General features: G+C 41.6%; 1 protein-coding gene across 2 annotated transcripts in view; it reads right to left on the minus strand.

Moving 5' to 3' along the window:
- LOC311012214 (contactin-associated protein-like 4) overlaps positions 1-18996 on the minus strand; it is a 100233-nt gene that overhangs the window by 24372 nt on the left and 56865 nt on the right. For both annotated transcript variants that reach the window (XM_084007581.1, XM_084007580.1), the window contains exons 11-17: positions 12974-13080; positions 10836-10955; positions 9795-9995; positions 5835-5997; positions 4594-4721; positions 3891-4061; positions 1005-1223 (exon numbers count right to left, since the gene is read on the minus strand). In XM_084007581.1, the coding sequence (XP_083863707.1) occupies positions 1005-1223; positions 3891-4061; positions 4594-4721; positions 5835-5997; positions 9795-9995; positions 10836-10955; positions 12974-13080 (1109 nt within the window). The remainder of the gene's footprint in view (positions 1-1004; positions 1224-3890; positions 4062-4593; positions 4722-5834; positions 5998-9794; positions 9996-10835; positions 10956-12973; positions 13081-18996) is intronic.

Here is an 18996-nt window from a genome sequence, read left to right on the forward strand (position 1 = left end):
CACTATACTGTATATTACCTGATGCATTCTTTATTTATTAAACACAATTTTTGCTCGTGGTCCGAAACCATCGACTCAGCACTTTCATATCCAATACTGCTGAGCAGCTGATGGCATTTAGCCAATAGCAGTTTAGCACTTTGATAAAGAATATTTCTTTTCATTTTAGAGCAAATAGGAGGAGCTCAGTCCTGGTAATTATACTGTTTTTGGATTTCTGTGCAAAGTGTAGGACTCTGAATGACGACATAGCAGAAGCCCTATTGAATAGATGTGCAGACTCAGCGCCTTTTACATCCAATTCTGCTGATATAACAACAGGATTTAGCCAATTAGAGATGAGCCAAAGAAGAGTGAATGTTTTAAACTAAACTACATATACTGTACTACTTGTTACTGACTCCCACATGTTACTTAGCTGTGGAGGATGAGTCAGATTGGCATCTTCACCTTCCATATTTAACAGCATTTAGTTAGCTTTGAGTCTGTGAAACAGGGCTTCAAAGCAGAGGAGTTGGACCTTTTCTTCTCTGTAAGCAGCACCAGCTAAAGTAACAAACTCAAAATAATTGTCTGTATGTTTACTGGAAATTACCATGCGCATACTACGTTCCTGCAAAACCTAATAAAAACTGACAGTCAGTGCCCTATTAAAGCCTACACATCCTGCTCAGTATTCAACATAATATGACTTCATTGTTATACAAAGAAAGCCTGAATTGTTGGTGCATCAATCACAAATGCAGAAATAATGAAGACTTATGCCAAACAACAGCAGGAAAGAGGAACATCTGTCAACTGGATACACAAAAACACGTAATGAATTGAAGAACTGGAGAACAAAGAAGATATACTGTACTGTACTGTATACTGTACATCATATATGTGCCGGTGTGTGGAGGAGATATACTGAGAAAGGGACTTATGCTAACAACACAAATAAAAAGAAAGAGACGTCAAAGCCACCAGTAGTGCTAATGAGGAACCTGTTCACACATACTCACCTATGAACAGCTGGCTGTTGAGCTGCAGGTGGAAGTGTCCGTCAGCTGGAGCCTCCTGTGTGGCGACAGGAAGTTCATCCAATCGGAGCGACGCCTCCTTGACGTTCCTCTCGGCTCGGACTCGGTGCCACCGGTTGTCATTGAGAGGGATGCTTGACTCCACGCGAACCTCCAGTGGCCCGTTACCAACATCGAAGGAGAAAACCACCTGGGTGGAGGCTGACGGAGGGGAGGAGAGAAGGAGACAGATGAGACAGGAAGGGGGAGTCAGAGGCGACAAAGGGGGAAACACATAAAAGAGAGAGTGAGACAGTACTTTAACTTAATCATCATCCTGAAGGAAATTTGATGAGAATTATAAGAGCATATCACAGGAATTAAACCGAATACAAACTTACATTTGTCCTACATTTGTAGGTGTTGAAAGGTGAAATCACTTTATTAAAAACTGCCTAAATCAGCCTTTATAACCTTCTATTATAAGGCATTTACTCTTAAGAAAACTAAACTACAACTGTTCCCATCTTCCCTATTTCAACATTTAAACCTTTGTGTCAACTTCGTCCACAGCCATAAAGTCACCGATGCTCTCTTCTCAACCATTTTTACAATCTTTGCTGTCTAAAAACTCTCCTGCTGTTATTACAGACATGACTGAGGTAACTCCCTTCTGTTGTGGAGCCGTGGCGTCTTGCTCTCAGACGTCTACGGCTTACAGGAAATGCGGGTCATAAAAGGCATCTAAAAAATAGGAATATTGATTAAACCACTTCATTCGAGGATTTTTCAACCCTCGAGCATCCTTATCTAAACCTCTCAGGAAAGTCAGCCAACATAGTTCTGAGAAATTCTCTACTCCAAGGCTATATTTTTAGTTAATAGCTATGCTACAAAAATCAATGGGATTTCGAAATGAGCTTTTCTTACTTCGGACACAAAAGTTTCCATTCAGCTCGCTTTTGTTGCTGCTCTCTTGCGCCGTCTGGTCTGCTCGGATCACGAAACTGTCATGTTGCTTCCAAAAAAAGGAGTCGATTGTGGAGAGTCATCTAATCCTTTGTGTTTTGGAAGGGGGAGCTGTATTACTCCGAGAGCAGAGAACAGGATCTAACAATATCCCAGCATCATACGGTAACTTCATTGAGAAATTCTTCCCGAGGAAGCCGACAACAGAACAGCAGTATCCAGAGCTGGAACACCCGCGCTGACAATGATTTCCCCAGAGGAGAGAGGCTGATGGTGCAGCAGTGTCCCTGTATTAGATTCTGTGTGTGTCCCTTCAAATCCCATTTCTAAGAAAATGCAAAATGCAGCACAATGCGAAAACCGCAAACTGAACCCAACTAAACGGGTGAACCGGTCTGATTGAGTTTCAAAAGGCAACTCTGACTCTTAGAACTGATTCAAGGCATCTATACAGGATTTAGTAAACACTAGACACCATGTCTGCCCATAAACACGGATCTCATAGCTGGCTGCATAACCAAAAGCGTAAAGAACACCCTTGTGGGTATTTCTGACACATTTTAAATGACAACACACCAATGAGGGCTGTAAAGGTGTAATACCTACCTACCATTATTTTGTGGTACCCACATCGTAAAAAATGCCCTCCTGGTTATTGCTGTGATATTCTCAATGATATGCACTTTGGGCAATAGCTTGAAAGCTAAGCAGAAAACAGAGAGCTGAAACACACTAGAATTACAGCCTCACACTCGTGTGCCTCCGCCAACCCATCATGTTGCAGTGTACATCCATGTCCATCCAAAATGTCATCATTTTTATTCTATTAGACATTATCCTATTGACCAAATTTGAAGTTTACCGGACAAACCGACAACCCAAAAACGTATAAATACTGTCTAAGCTATGAAAAGGAAGATAAAGTAAAGCAAAGAAGAGTTGGTCCTCTCGTTTAAAGCAAATGAAAACATCCTTTAAGAAAAACTGAATAAACTTCTCTTGTCGGTACAAAATGCAAATTTGGTCTGATTTTGCAGCACTTCCCCAAAACCAAACGTGTCAGTTTTATATGCCTTTCTCTGTTCAGGTGAAAGACACAAGATACCACTTCTATGTTATGTTATGCTACATATGCATAGTCTTGAGTTTTGTTTTTCAATTTGGAAAGAATTGGCCGTTTTTTTCCCTCAGCTATCAGCCTTAATGCTAAGCTCTCTCTCTCTCTCTCTCTCTCTCTCTCTCTCTCTCTCTCTCTCTCTCTATATATATATATATATATATATATATATATATATATATATATACTGTATATATAATGCATGTAATGCATCAGAATTAATCAGCATTTGTGATGACATATTGCTGTCAAATCTAATCACACTACACAGTCCTGATGGAGCAGATACATTTTTGAGTGTTAACGCTTCATGAATAATAAAGATTAGCATATCTTTAATTCTCTATTTAATCATGAAATTAGATTTTTTTTAAGATTTACTGTAAAACCATGTTTTCAGGGGCTTTGCTGCTTTAATATACTATGATATTCTAGACATTGTGTATGAGTGTGTTTCAGGCCGAGTATTTTAGTGTGGGAGCTCCGACTCCTACACCTTGGGGATGAAGTGGAACAATGACTGTGGGGCACAGCATGCCTGGCTGAATGAGTGCAAATCCCTGCAACCAGATACCAAATATTTGTGAAAAGGTTTCCCACCTGAGCTCAAGTTAAAGTCAGGACAGGAAGGTCAAGCTGAGTGTAACATAAAATACACAATATTTCCTCCGGGATAATTTAATACAGTTTAAGTCTGTAACCTCAGGGTTTTACACAGATCCAGATTAGACTTTGACTTCGAGGTTTCACTGACACATCACTCTAATCCGGATTAAATCTCCACCCTCCAGCAACCTACTCACAGCTCAGCTCGATCCGGATGAAGTCTTTGATGCCCAGGTTTTCCAGAAACACACCAGAGGAGGCCGTGGTTTTAAACAGGAAGGAGATATCTGCACTCAGCTCTCCGTGGAAGGTGGGAAAGTGGAGGTACGACGTCTCCTTGTCGAAAAAGGCGGCGTTCCAGAAGTTCTCTGAGAAACACGATGAAAACTCACTGTCAAGATCTTTAAACAGGAAACAAGTGAGGCCACACGTTCAGATAATGTGTTACACTTGGTGTGATTTCTGTTACGTGGTCTTGTTTGATTAATCATGTCAAACATTGATTTATCTATCTGCTTGGGTAGATAAAGAACGGCTGTTATTAAGACTAATTGGAAAAACATGCTTTGTTTTACCTTGTAATGCATTTAATGAGAAGCGAGTATCAGAGTGTGAAAACTTAAAAGGAAATTTGTACTAGCAACAACTTATGATAATTAGCTTCTAGATGTTGTACCTAGGAGAGATCATTTAGCACATTAAACACCTAATCCTGTATTTTACTATCAACAATAGGCCTGAGAATAATTAGTGTCTCACAAATAACAAGTGATTATTTACTGCTTGATTAAAAGACACTGGCTGATAGGTTGAATGTTAATTTAAGCTTGTTATTTTAAACAAGCAGTGTTTTCCAGAATAGAAGGAATCCATCTCTCCATCATATGTAACCAGACTTACTGTCTCCATAACAACGGAGCGGCCCCACTCTGTAGGCGGCCTCTGACCCTGGCCTCTGGACGTCACCCAGCAGCAGAGACCGGACAGGGAGGCTCTCCTCATGGGTGAGCAGGCCTGAGTCTTCAACCCTGGAGGAGGATGAGGAGGGTGGAGGAAGAGGTGGGTAGAGATGAAGAAAGAATAGGAGGGTAAAAAGGTGGGGATAAGGATTTAGAGAAGAAAGAGAATGACAAGGAAGTGGGAGAAGTGTAAAGAGATGATGAAGAAGAAGGATGAAGAGAAGAAAGAATGAACATGAAGGCCAATAAGGAGGAGGCGGAGAAGAGATGAAGAAGCAAAGAGGAAAGGAGTGCAGAACAAGCAAGAGATGAAGAAATGAGACAGAGGGGAAGCAATTAATAGTGAAGAAGAGGAGGGGAGGAGGATGGAGTGGGAAGAGAGGTAGTGTTAGTAGTAATAGAGGAAGAAGAAGAATTAGAAGTAGAAGAAGAAGAGAAGTAACCATTAAAACAGTAGCAGAAAAAGAGGGAAGGCAAGGAGATGAATAAGTATGATTAATCTAAGAAAAAAGAACTTTGACTTAAATGCTTCTAATTATGCGTATTTTGCCTGCAGAAACATGGAAGCAAACTGCTGAATTACAACGCTTTAATACGCGACCTGTAGTGTCTTAGACTATTTTCCTGGTAGACGTTTTAATGGCGAGCCAGATCGTATCGCAGCCATCCTGACACTCCACACTCCATCTTTGCCAATTTCTGAGAGCTATTTTCCAAAAGAGCACTCCGGACAGACAGCTGAGTGAGCAGCTCTATACATCTACACCCATCTTCAAGCTCTATGCTCCTCTGATAATCTACATGTCAATCTTGTTGTCAGGTGAGAATTTTTCCCTAAAAAGCGAGCGGCATGTCTTCACAGCACTCTGAGGATCTGATGAATGGGCTGTAAAAAGAACAGAACTGTTTTTGAACGAGAGGTAGAGAGAAGGAGGGAGCCAATCGTGTTAATAGCTGCTCCGCTACGCCTCTGCTCTATTCTGCAGGATGTTCTGTTAGTGAATAGACAGACATAAAGGAAAGCACATATCTTTGCTTATACAGTAATAATAGGCAAGGCAAGGCAAGGCCACTTTATTTGTATAGCACATTTCATACACAAGGCAGACTCAAAGTGCTTCACATCATAAAACAAAGTATAATAATCATAATAGCCATGTATATATTGAGTAAGTTCAGTACCACTCTGTGCGGTCGGCGTCACAGTTGCAGTAGTGTTGTGGGTCCACACAGTCGCCCTGCAGGCCGCAGACACACTGTTGGCTGCCTGGCTGAGCTCCGCCCCAATAAGTCTGCACACGGCCGGGACCGGGACCACCGAGCCACCAGCTGAACGGAGAGCCCTCTGAAACACACACACACACACACACACACACACACACACACACACACACACACACACACACACACACACACACACACACACACACACACTCAGTTGTTCAATTGTCGAGCTGAAATGTTTCACCATTTCAAGAGTATCTTGTTTCCGTACTGCGACGTACTTCGGAGAGAATTATGATCTGCAGGCGGAACATGACTTGATAATGACTCGACCATTATCAAATTTTATTCTTTTGTCGCGTCCTGATTGATGTGTTTTTGCTTCATTGGCAGCTATTACTCTTGACAAAATGGAATAAAGTGGTGTTCAGCAAGAAAAGCATTTCTGATTTCCTTATAACTTTTTTTTTTTTTATCAAAACATTTCAACCTAAAAAATGAAGCTTGCAGAAAGGCTTCATCAATTATTGTGCCTTTGAAGTCATTTCATTGAGTGTTTCTGTTCTGCTCTGGGAATAAAAGCAACTTAATTAGCACACACTGGCTAGCTTGATTTAAAGGGAATGAAGTTATAAAAGGAAAACAACAAAACAACGAAAAGGAAAACAACAAAAAGCACTCTATAGCAACATATATCTGTCTAAGGAACGCAGCTTTTTTTGTTTTGTTTTACTGTTCAAAACTTTCTGAGACGATTATTCACAAACCTGCACAGAAGTGCAGCTTCTTGCCCCCATCCATAATCAAAGAAAAGATGCTTGCAGGACACAAAAGTTACACAGATGCACTCTCTATGGAAATACTGTGAGCTGGATCGTGTCCTGAGGTGAACGGGGTTGTGAGGATATAGCTGAGCGCCGTATGGAGAGAGGACCCATCTCTCAGTCTCCCAAGATGAATCCAGTGTTTGAAGCTGGGGGTGTTTGCCAACTCCTGCCCCGAACGCTGAATATATTGTTTTTGGATGGAGGGAGATGATAGTATACGGTGAAAAATGTATTTCACATTGGGAGAGTGCGTAGGTGGAGAGAAAAGGTCTCTGTTGATTCAGCACTTCTTTATATTTCCCAGAAAGCAGCAGGGGGTTATAATGGAACTGCTATCTCTCTAACCATTGTGCTTTTCTGACCATTTTCACTACTTTCATCTGTCATTTCCTTACCCGTCCCCCCAAAAGCTGCCTTAAATGTCTCTATGTAGTCTGCATAGATCCACATGAGAGAGAAAAAAGGTCTCGTGGACGTCCACTGGATAGCTGACATTCAGAAGGTTGCTTTTAGATTAGATGGCTTAAAACGTTAACCCGGTTATGCAGTTTGTGGTTGGATTTTTTTCCGAATTCATTATTAATTCATCAAAATTGTTTCAGCACTGGGCTGCACGGTGGTGTAGTGGGTAGCACTCTCGCCTCACAGCAAGAGGGTCCTGGGTTCGATCCCCGGGTCGGCCCGGGTTCCTTCTGTGTGGAGTTTGCATGTTCTCCCCGTGTAAGCGTGGGTTCTCTCCGGGTTCTCCGGCTTCCTCCCACAGTCCAAAGACATGCAGGATGGGGATAGGTTAATTGATGACTCTAAATTGCCCGTAGGTGTGAATGTGAGCGTGAATGGTTGTTTGTCTCTACATGTCGGCCCTGCGATAGACTGGCGTCCTGTCCAGGGTGTACCCTGCCTTCGCCCAATGACAGCTGGGATCGGCTCCAGCCCCCCCGCGACCCTAAAATACAGGATAAGCGGTAGAAAATGGATGGATGGATGGATGGATGTTTCAGCACTATTTGTCATTATTAACAACACCGAATGTCTACAGCACAGTGGTGCTATGAGCTAAATACTACGTAATGTCAGCATGCTAACATGCACACAATGACTCACGATGCTAACATGCTGATGTTTGACAGGTATAATGGGGTAAAAAACAGCAAGGGCTTCATAAGTGAAATAAAACCAAGTGTCTATCATGTCTTACACAGAGAGAGGGCCACCCAGCCTTAACAGACAGCTCACAATGCTGAGAAATGCAAGTTGGGGGAACATTTCTCTCAAATTCACAAATGTCAACCACATGGTTTAAAAAACAAAAGAGGACCAACCAAATCAGTAAGATTCATCCTCTAGTCATTTCAGTGTGGCCTTGGCTTGAACGTGTAAGCTGCTGCACAAACTGCTACCAAGGCAAATTCATTGGAACTCGGCGATCAAAGTGTTTCTGCCTCTTCCTCTAATCCTCACCACCTCGGAGTCAATTCGAGCACAAGAAAACACATGAGTAAACAAAGAAAACACTGATCCAACTCGATACCCGTTTCTCAATAGGAGGAGGTTTTAAACAAATCCTGAATAATCGATTTATCTGAATCATTAGAGAAAGTGAAGAAAATCCCTGAAACCACGTTAAGTTTGCAGCAAAGAGCGTAATGATTTATTTCTGGTCGAGGAAGAGTCCCTGTTGAGTCTGCTGAACCAAGCTTTCATTAACTTTGATTTAGCCCAACAAGAAAATTAAGAACACATTCTTGTTTACAGTCTTTTCTCATTTAAATGTGCACTTGAGGGATGTTGAGGGAAAGGAGAAAACAAAACGCTGGCGGGGTCTCCCTGGGATGAGATTAAAAGACTTTAAGACTTTTAAGTTAAAAAGTGAGATAGTTTCTAAGTATAATCGCAAACAGAGAATGAAATAAAATCTAATTCTGGCTCCAGTTTATTAAAGTTGTTGAAACATACATAAACTAAATAATATAAATAATATGCTGTGTAGAAACAGGGGGGGTTATGTCCCAGACTATTCTTGCTTCTCAGTAGTTGCCATGCAAACAGAGGAGGTCCAAGCCAAAAATAGTCTGGCACATAACCCCCCTAAAAAAACAAATAATTGATTAATAATTTTTACATTCTGTTTTATTTGCAGATCTACCAAACAAGATATATGGTGTTAATCATTATTGACCTTTAGAGGTTCTGGTGAGTAAATTCTGTAACCTATAGACAGAATCAGGCTATAGTTGCTTCCTTCAGTTTCCCAACCGGAAGCTTCGAGACTAATTGTCATCGTTCTCAGATCAACAACAAAACAACCAAACAGGACGTTGTGTGGAGGTAACAGTGCAACCACAGGAGAACGTTGTGGTTCTGTGGATCCCGAAACGTTAGGGGAAGGTTACGTTAAGTTAGGTTTCTGCCTAACCCTCAGGGAACATTCTCTAAGCGTTAGTTCTTGGTTGGTTCTAACTAAGATAACCAAAGGCTAATGTTATATTTACGTTCTGTGTTACTAGGGTTGGTTCAGACATGAGAGGCTTATCAATCTTCTCATCTAGCTCACGCCAGAAAGTAAACATCCATCCATTGTCTACCGCTTATCCTGTATTCAGGGTCACGGGGGGGCTGGAGCCGATCCCAGCTGTCATTGGGCGAAGGCAGGGTACACCCTGGACAGGACGCCAGTCTATCACAGGGCCAACATGTAGAGACAAACAACCATTCACACTCACATTCACACCTACGGGACATTTAGAGTCATCAATTAACCTATCCCCATCCTGCATGTCTTTGGACTGTGGGAGGAAGCCGGAGAACCCGGAGAGAAACCACGCTTACACGGGGAGAACATGCAAACTCCACACAGAAGGAACCCGGGCCGACCCGGGAATCAAACCCAGGACCCTCTTGCTGGGAGGCGAGAGTGCTACCCACTACACCACCGTGCAGCCCAGAAAGCAAACATGTTTCCCAAAATGTCAAACTATTCCTTCTAAGTGACTAGTCTGAAAACCTGGCTGGGCAGGTGTTGCCCCCGTAGCAGACTATTGTACATTATATAGAAAACACATTGAGCAACCCTTTCCTGTCAAGGCTCTACCTGGAGTGTTGAGGAGGCGGGACTTCCTGCAGCGATACGACAGCTCCTGTTCGCAGTGCTCTGATTGGCTGATGACCGCAGATAGCTGCTCCTCTTCAGTCGAGTAGTCAAAGTGAACTGAATGCTGGTTTACACCTGGAGACGGTCGCACTCTGGTCAGCTCTGAGTTGTTGTGCTGGATCACCATCCATGTGTCCTCCTCTGGTGGGGGAGACATACAGATGTGTTGTTGCTGATTACTCACTAATGTGTGTGTGTGTGTGTGTGTGTGTGTGTGTGTGTGTGTGTGTGTGTGTGTGTTTGAATTAAATTTGATAAATATTGAGCTTTAGAGTTGCTGGTAGCTGTATTTTTTTAACTTAATTTCTATCTATTTTTAAGAGCCAGACCTTATGCTAAGCTAATTGCCTCCTGGTTATAGCTTTCTATTTAGAGAACAGGCATGAAAGTGGAATCATCGTTTTCTGTCTGACTCCTGGCAGTACAAAGTCCTGGTTGGCTGATGCTTCACACCCGATGTGGTAAAAACGGCTTCTACTGTTTGAGCATCAGTTCTGATGAATAATCTACAAGGTGACCTAAAATTCAACACATTTCAGTAATTTTAATTTAACTGTCTGTTGACTGCTTTAATTAAGTCTAACACCATCTTCTTTATTGTGTCACATTAATGACATTGCCTGCCCTTTTTATTTTATTTCTCAGTGTCTGCTAATCTGACCTGTAAAAATAAAGATGATATAAATTTAACATATTTGGAGTTGAATTTAAGAGAGAATCAGTGAGTGATACAAAGAGAAGAAAAAAGAATACCACCACGATTAAGATTTATACACCTACATAAATTATGTAAAGCAGTGAGACTTCATCATTCCCATTTATATGATTAAACAAACGACATGACACAGAAGAAAAAGAGGGGATGTAAGATAAACTGCATCAGAGCGTGATGACAGCAGCATCATCACTTACAGCTATGTAAATGATACCCATAAAAAGCGTTGAGTGATGATAGGAGGAAGAGGGGGGCGCGTGCCTCACCTGTCATGTTGCAGTAGACCAGCTGTGGTTTGATTGGTCCGCTGCCGTCCACGTCGATATAAAAATGTCCAGAAGTGTTGCCGTTGTGTTTGTACGCCTCACAGGACTGTTCGTACACAGCTGGGAGGAAAACAATGAGATCAGCTCAACATGAATCACATCAACGCATCGGCTGGCAGACGCACACAGCTGTGAGGCGACGCAGACTTCATACTGTGGAGGATTATGGGTGTTGCCACCACTAAATCATGGTCTCATAACCAGAGTGGAGACAATCATCTTAAGTTTTATTTCTGCAGCAGCGTCCCGTAAAGTAAAGATTAATTCAACTGGAGAGGACAGTGATGACTGATGGGAGTACAGAGACTCAATAAATACAACTTTAGACCTTTATCAGCCCTGCCTCTTCTTCTCTGTCTTCATAAGTCTTCCAGCCTCCTCTCTCTCTCTCTCTCTCTCTCTCTCTCACACACACACACACACCAGTTCTTCCTCTGCAATCAAAGGATCAAGCCCTTTAAGTCAAATCCATATCTCAAGGTTCCCACACTCAGCTCACCTGTTTATCTCTCTTCTTCTTCTCCACAGCCAAAGGCCTTTTATTCATGTCATTCCCTCAGTGTGGTTGGAAAAAGTTATCCACAGAAAACATCAGCAATAAAAATGAGACCAGAGGTGAACCGTGTGAGAAGATCTCCTCGTTTGGTTTCAAGGATTTGACTCAAGGGAATCGGCACAGAACTGGTAAACCTGACCAAAGCTCACCTCTCTGCTGCGGATCAATTTTTTTAGTCAGTATTTGGCAGTTTAGTCACGGCTACAGTCACATTAACCGTCATCATATCTCTCACATACAAACAGGTTTTATAATTCTATAACCATTGGGAAGAAAGGATGTGCAGATATCAACTAAAGCTTGCAGGAAATGGTCTTAAGGTGCTTAATAAGATATTCAGAGCATTAATATAGCTGCAACTATTAGCTATGTAAAGATATGGTAAAGTAATGTCTACTTGAGAATGAAGCAGCTCTCCCTCTGTGTGTGTTGTTATCTGAGCTCCTCTGTGCGTATGTTAGGGCATGCAAGTGGCTCTGTTGTGTTCCTCTGGCCAGCTAATTGCTGCCACTCTGCACTGCGCTCACATGACGGTTTCTACCGCTAACGCCACCCTGATCCACAGCGTTGTCATGGAAGTGTAACGCCCACTCACCGGTCACCCCTAGCTTACCACTGTTTGCACAGTTGTTTGCACTGTTAGCACTCTTAGCTTCTAGCCCCCGGCTCAGATGTTGCCGTTTCCAGAGCCATGTGGATGAAATCCCTCCATAATAGATATGCTCTGGATTTGGAATTTGTATCTTTCAAGGCCGATTCCAGTTTATGAGAAATTAGGTTTTATTATCTTACTGGTAGTTTTGGTCATCATTATGCTAATATGGCTCTCACCAAAGTAATTGAATAAATAAAGCTAAACTAATTCATTTTTTAGATGAAATTCAAAGCGACTACACATGAACTGTTGGCAGTAATCCCTCATTGCACAGGAAAACAGTGCCTGCAAAATAACAGTATGTACAACAGGTCAAATTACAAACAGACAGTCTGTAAACTTTGTGACAGTTTGGATTAAAAAAAAAATCTTAGTTTTCCATCATAATCTCTTCCAAACAAGTACACATAAGATGGCTTGTTTCACACCTGTCTGATCATACCTTATTGCTAATTTTGTCCTGTCAAACGTCTTTTTACGGGGTTGCCTCGTTAATATCATCAACAATAATTTCTCCCTCCTGCAGTCAAACAAAAGGCAGCCAAAGCTATTATAAGTTTGGTTGGCCAGTGCCTGTGTTATATGTTTTCTGTGATTCTCTTTTGTTTTTACTGCATAATGTATGAAACGCTCGCTGTTTCAAGTGTGCCAAACAAATACATTTGAATTTCATTATCTTTGTTTAATGTGTTTATAAGTTTGAATGGGTTTGTACCACAGGAAGTTGCACCTCATTTAATGTCTTCCTCTGTTTGCCTTGATGGTTAGTTTAAATTATGCAGACCTGTCTCACCTCTCTCTCTGTCTATCTGTCTGTCTGTCTTTCTTCATTCAGTTTGGTGATCGTGTGCTGATGTTTCTACTTACAGCTGTGGCAGGTCGCTCCGCTGTAGCCGCTGTCAGAGCAGTTACAGTGGAAGATGGTCCAGGACTGACTGCAGCGGCCGCCATGTTCACAACAACTGGGAGAACACCTGACAGAGACACGAAGCACAATTTGAATTTATTAGGGTCAATTTATTATTTGTTATGGGGTCATTCCGTGTCATTTCATCAAATTTCTGAAAATCTTCCCACCTGACCATCTCAGAATGTCCTGAAAAAATTCAAGTACAAAGACACACTTGTTAATAGGACAAATCCAACATATTAGGTCTCTACTGTCAATAGTTTTCTCATGAAACATCATTGAATGAAGGGTAGTTTAGACGGTTTTTGGCATCATGCTCTGAAAAGCCATTTTTAAACAGCAATATCTGGAAAACTATCTCACCTGTGGCCTTCAAAATTTTTACAGAGTATATCTGTTACTAATAGCCTCCAGACATTTAATATCAGGGATGTAGCTCAATGATAGCCTAGTATGGTAGGTACTTAAAATTAGGCTTTTTGAAATAAAGTAGTACATTTGAAGAGTGGCTGAGCTCCCATTTTTGCAGATAAAAGACTTCTATCACTTCTGCCTCTATCTCTGGTGTTAGCTTAAACATTCTACAAAATATGGTTTCTCTTAGATTATTAGTTTCACAGATATTAAGGCTAAAAAATGGAAGTAAACACATCTTTGCCCAACTTCAGGGTCATATTCCAAAAAACTGACAACACGTATCAGGTTCAAACTTACTTTTTTTTAAAGATCATATTCTTGTTAAAATCATATTTAAAAATTGGGAGGGTGTTTTGCCTCAATTTGTCGCAGTGATTTTTTAAAATCCTGATATTGGTGGGGTTTTGTGGCCGTTTTTGGTACTGCATGTCTTATTATCCTACAAGTAAACATCACAGCAGGGCAATTCAAATGTGTTTTTTACCATTTACCAAAGACTTACATGTGACTAAATGCTACTGATAAATTTAGCCTCACGAAAACATTAAAATGTAGCACAGTTGTAGTTACAGAGGCAATAAGTCCTTGAATGTGAGTTGAACATGCTGAAAGCAGCTTTTAATGTCTTATGAACAAATATAGCATAATATTGAAGACTGTACATTTTGTCATACTTTAAGTATATAAATTACACAACTAAATCAAATTATAATCTTAATTTGAGCATAAGATTTTACATTACAGTACAAAAGTCTCCAAAGTTTGATATTGAATAACAGTTTGTCTCTGAGAGGCAGAAGTGATAGAAGTATTTTATCTGTAAAAATGGGGGCTCAGCCACTCTTCAAATGTACTACTTTATTTCAACAAGCCTAATTTTAAGTACCTACCATACTAGGTTATCATTGAGCTACACTCCTGATATTTCATGTCCGGAAGCTATTAGTAACAGATATACACTGTAAAAATTTTGAAGGCCACAGGTGAGATAGTTTTCCAGATAATGCCGTTTAAAAATGGCTTTTCAGAGTATGATGCCAAAAACCGTCTAAACTACCCTTCATTCAATGATGTTTCATGAGAAAACTGTTGACAGTAGAGACCTAATATTTTGGATTTGTCCTATTAACAAGTGTGTCTTTGTACTCAAATTTTTTCAGGACATTCTAAGATGGTCAGGTGGGAGGCATTTGATGAAATGACACGGAATGACCCTATGGCAACTTAAATTGGATCTACGTCCAAACAACAAAGAAGGCAGTTCAAGCCAAAACTTTTATCATTAAATATTAGGAGGAGTAAACATTCTATATGAAATGATCATTTATATTTGAGTTAATTCACTTTTGTGAAGTACAGAGACTTTTTATAGTGAGTAAAAAGGCCTCTTCAACAGGACACGCTTACTGCATTTGCACACATGGTCCTCCAGTATCCAAATGAAAAGCCACACTCCCTGATTTTGTCATAAAGTCCAATCATAAAATTTCCGCCTGGCAACAATGATTTGTGTTGAGTTATAAAACATCCACAGTGAGCTGAGAGTAATACTTTTTCTTTAATCAGAAGGTGCTATAAAAAATATCAGGAAGGGTATTCGTGCAGAAATAAGTTTGATGATAGAATTTGCATGGTTCACAGAATCGTCTGGATACTAGAATATCAAAAAGCTAAAAGTTAATAGAGAAAAGGAATAGACCGTAGCAATCGATTTCCAGAGCATTTCGATGCTGGCGCCATTAGTTGGGGTGTAATCTCTATAAACAGATGTCTGCACATGAATGCAAAATCTATAGGATACGATTTTGGTGTCAGAAGCGTCCTGGTTTCTGTTTATAGTCCGAGTCGTATTGACCACGTCTGTGCCTGATTTAAGTTAACAGAGACCTGGGGCCCTAGTTTCGTAGACCAGGCGCAGTCAGCTTTCAGCGCACCTGCGCCGCGCCGACGGGGTGTGTCCGCCTGGACTTTGCAAGTTTCGTGCACCGCGCAGGCTCGCGCAGGCACACCTCCCGTCTCGCCCACCGGCGCAAGTGGGAAAGAGGGAGGAGAAGAAGGCGTGAGTGGGAGACGAGGAGGAGACGAGGCGTGGACTGGGATTAATACAGCCGATTCAGATCTTCACCAATCAAATGAGCTCCTCTCCTCTCCTTTAATGCGTTAGGGGAGGTTCAGTGCAAGTTCCGTCACATGACAACCCGATGACAGAAGTAGCGCCGCCGCTGTGCGTGCGTATCATAATAATAACAATGCCCATATTATAAAAAACAGGAGAGAGAGAGGGAGATGTTTTGGTCCGAGAGGCTGAGTTTCCATTACGCGTGCCATCCGCCTTTGATCTGACGTCAGATGTGACGGGACAATCTATATAGATATACATTCACGTGTTGATTCAATTAGTTGCATTAAATAGTGTTTGTTGTGATTATTTATTGCATTTAAATGTGCCTGGAACTGTGGAAACCTGCCTGTGAGGTCTCGGTGACGTGTGCGCACTGCGCGCCGTCAGCCAAACTTCCACTCCGTCAGCTGTGATTCGCCTTGAATGAATGGACTTTATTTACGCCTTGCGCCTTGCGCCGAAAGTAGACCAGAGGGGTATTCCATCAAACTCGCTAAGTGCAAAGCCGGGCTAATTTCGATAAGCCCCGCTACCTTTAGCGAGAGTTGCGTTCCATCAACGTGACTTGAGGCACTCTCCGCTAAGTAACCATGGGAATTTATCCGACCAAACTAGCCTGCTCCGGGGCAGGCTAACCATCAGGCTTACTTTAGCGGGGGTTTCAGAGAAGTCCGTCTGTCGGAAACAACTGTACCAGCAGAAGGTTCCGCCAAGCCTAGTCCTCGTGATTTCGTCACGTGAAAGACCAAAAATGACCAAAATTACATATATCAAGTACAAACAGACTATATTTTCATCAAGCGTCTAAGAATACACTCTTGCAATTTAAAAAAATATGAATAAATCGTTTATTTTGTTTAAGACCAACTGGCCATATCATTATCTAAAGCCCCCAGTTGGGTGAGTGGTGATGCTCCTGCCCCCGGATGTGGGCATTGCAGGTTCACATCCCGGCGAAGACATCTCATGTGTGTTTTTTTTTGTTTTTTTGCCTGTATAATTGTCTTTAGATCAGAGAATTTGTCATACAATTTCCCCAGAACCCAAATATAACTTGCAAAAACATGATAGGCATGAAGATGTTATTATTAATAGCATGTTATAGATCCCAATGACAAAGGCATTGCTGCATGCAATTTTCAGCCACATAAATTCCTTTCAGGTGAGTTCATTAATGGGTTCATTGAATGTGTTCATTGAATTGTTGAGATAAATGAGTTGGTCAATGTAGATGCATTTACTAGGCCTATCTAAAAAGAGAGAGAGAGAGAGAGAGAGAGAGTTCCGGACAAAGAAAGAAGTTTCTCAAACTTCCATAGTCGGGAATTGAACCGTGGCCGGCAGCATGCAAAGCCGGCACGTTACCTCTACGCTATCGTCACGTTTGAGAAATTGTAGTCAGAGTTATATTAGAACATGTTACTCGTAACGGTACTTCCGTATTTAATCGTTCGGCAATTCTTGCCCAAGCAGCCTCGCAATTTTTATTTATCACTACAGTATTCCCTTTATTGGTTATGATGGGTTTGTACTCCTCATACAGTTCCATCAATATTTTTTGCGCTGGTCTTTTCTGCCAATTTCTCGATGATTCGACATTCACGGTTCTGGTCTGGCTTCATATCCCGTGAACGGCGTAACACACGACAACGTTAGCCTGGCTTGAATTAGCCTCAACAAGGCGCGGCTGAAATGCGTTAATGGAACGGGTTTAGCCGCAAGTGGAAGTTGGCGTTAGTTCTAACCAGGCTTAACCAGGTAAGCGCCGCTTTAATTAGCGAGTTTGGTGGAATACCCCTCAGGTTGGAGCTGGCGACCTTTCAGCGGAGTCTCGGCGAGGCTTTTTGCAACGAAACTTCCGCTACGCCAAGCTGAATCTGTGACGCCTCCCTCTGCTGCGCTGCCACACCCATCTTGGCGCAGGCGATCCACCAAACTGCCAAACTGACGGTGCGCAAGGCTGCGCGGGTCGAAACTTGCATTGCGCCGGCTCCGCCACCCTGCGCCGCCCTGTGCTGCGCCACAAAACTAGGGCCCTTGGAACGTATCGGCCGAAATGCAATCTGGAAACCCATACATATCTTGACTTGTGATCAAGTTGCATTGAGGGTAATGTAAGCACCAGGTTTTGACGATTTGAAAATGTGTCATTCTGCTGTATTGAATGTATTGTATTTTTTTTTCTTAATTGTCCAACAATGTTCGAGCAGACTAATGTGAAACCAGTGGTGCGATCTTTCAAGGTAACTCAAATATCTGTCAACTGTTGCATAACGTTTGCCTGATTGTGATTCTAATGAAAGCATTAGTGAGCATTTAAAAGCCCTGAAAAATCCTTTGACTTCGGGGTTAGTGATCTTTTTCAGCCCATGATGCTTCATGTTATAAACAAAGTGATGATTGGGGGGACCGTGCTTTCAAACTCCCACTACCTTTCAAAGAGAAAACTACTTCATAAAATGCAATGAGCCCCTTATGAAAAGCAGTTTTCCATTTCACAGAGGGAAAAAGCTTTTAGACGAAGCTCTTCAAGGTTATTTAGGAACAGATCGTCAAAAAGAACGTCTTTCATTTTTAATATCACTTTATGTAATTGTAAAGTTTTGTGAGGTTGTTGAACAAAAGGAAAATACATTTCTACTTCGAATGAAAAGATGTCTTCTGCAGATTACTTATTGGAAACATCTTTAACCCCTCCCCAGGGAGATCAAAAGATTAATTCCATTACTTTCTCGCTTCAGATATTTCTTTCCATTTTATGTAAAAAGGAAGTTATCTGCTGCACAGAAAATATTCTTTCCCTTCTTCTCAGCAGCCGATCGAACCAAGCTACACTTCTAACGTGCTGCCATACTGTTTAAAGAAGCTGTATGAATCCAGACTTCACTGAAGCGCTGTGTGTTATTTATAGATACAGATCAAACAGCTGTAACCATCATGATGCGAGTCCTGCTTGGGAGGAGGAAAGGGATGCATTTAGATGGTTTACAGTACACTGGATTTTGGAGGTTAAGAAGCTACCGAAGAACTTCAGGAAGTGGATAGCATTCACAAAATACAGGCATCACTTTTTATATTCCAACATGCTTGCAGATTTTACATTGACCTGTCAGATTGGCATAAACGCGACTCTATGTCTAGGTACGTGTACCAGCCAGGGCTCGAGTAATGGTTTGTAGCAGGCAGCAGTAGAAATGTTGGCACATTTGCAGTCAGCAGTGAATGAACATTCTAATAGCATCCAAAGCATATTGTAGGTTTGAATGTCCTTTAGGAAAATACCCACTCTAACAAAGAAGAGTGTCTGAGCTCTCTTCAAAGACACCTAATAAACACAACCAAAAAGGATGTTGTGTGCAAAAGAAAATGAACTAGCAAGAAACTGACGTGCGGACTCAGCAGGGACTCATTTACACAATCACTCAATAAAGTTTTTTGGAC

This window comes from Eutrigla gurnardus (genome assembly GCF_963514095.1).
Source record: "Eutrigla gurnardus genome assembly, chromosome: 4".
In the NCBI taxonomy this organism is placed as follows: domain Eukaryota; kingdom Metazoa; phylum Chordata; class Actinopteri; order Perciformes; family Triglidae; genus Eutrigla; species Eutrigla gurnardus.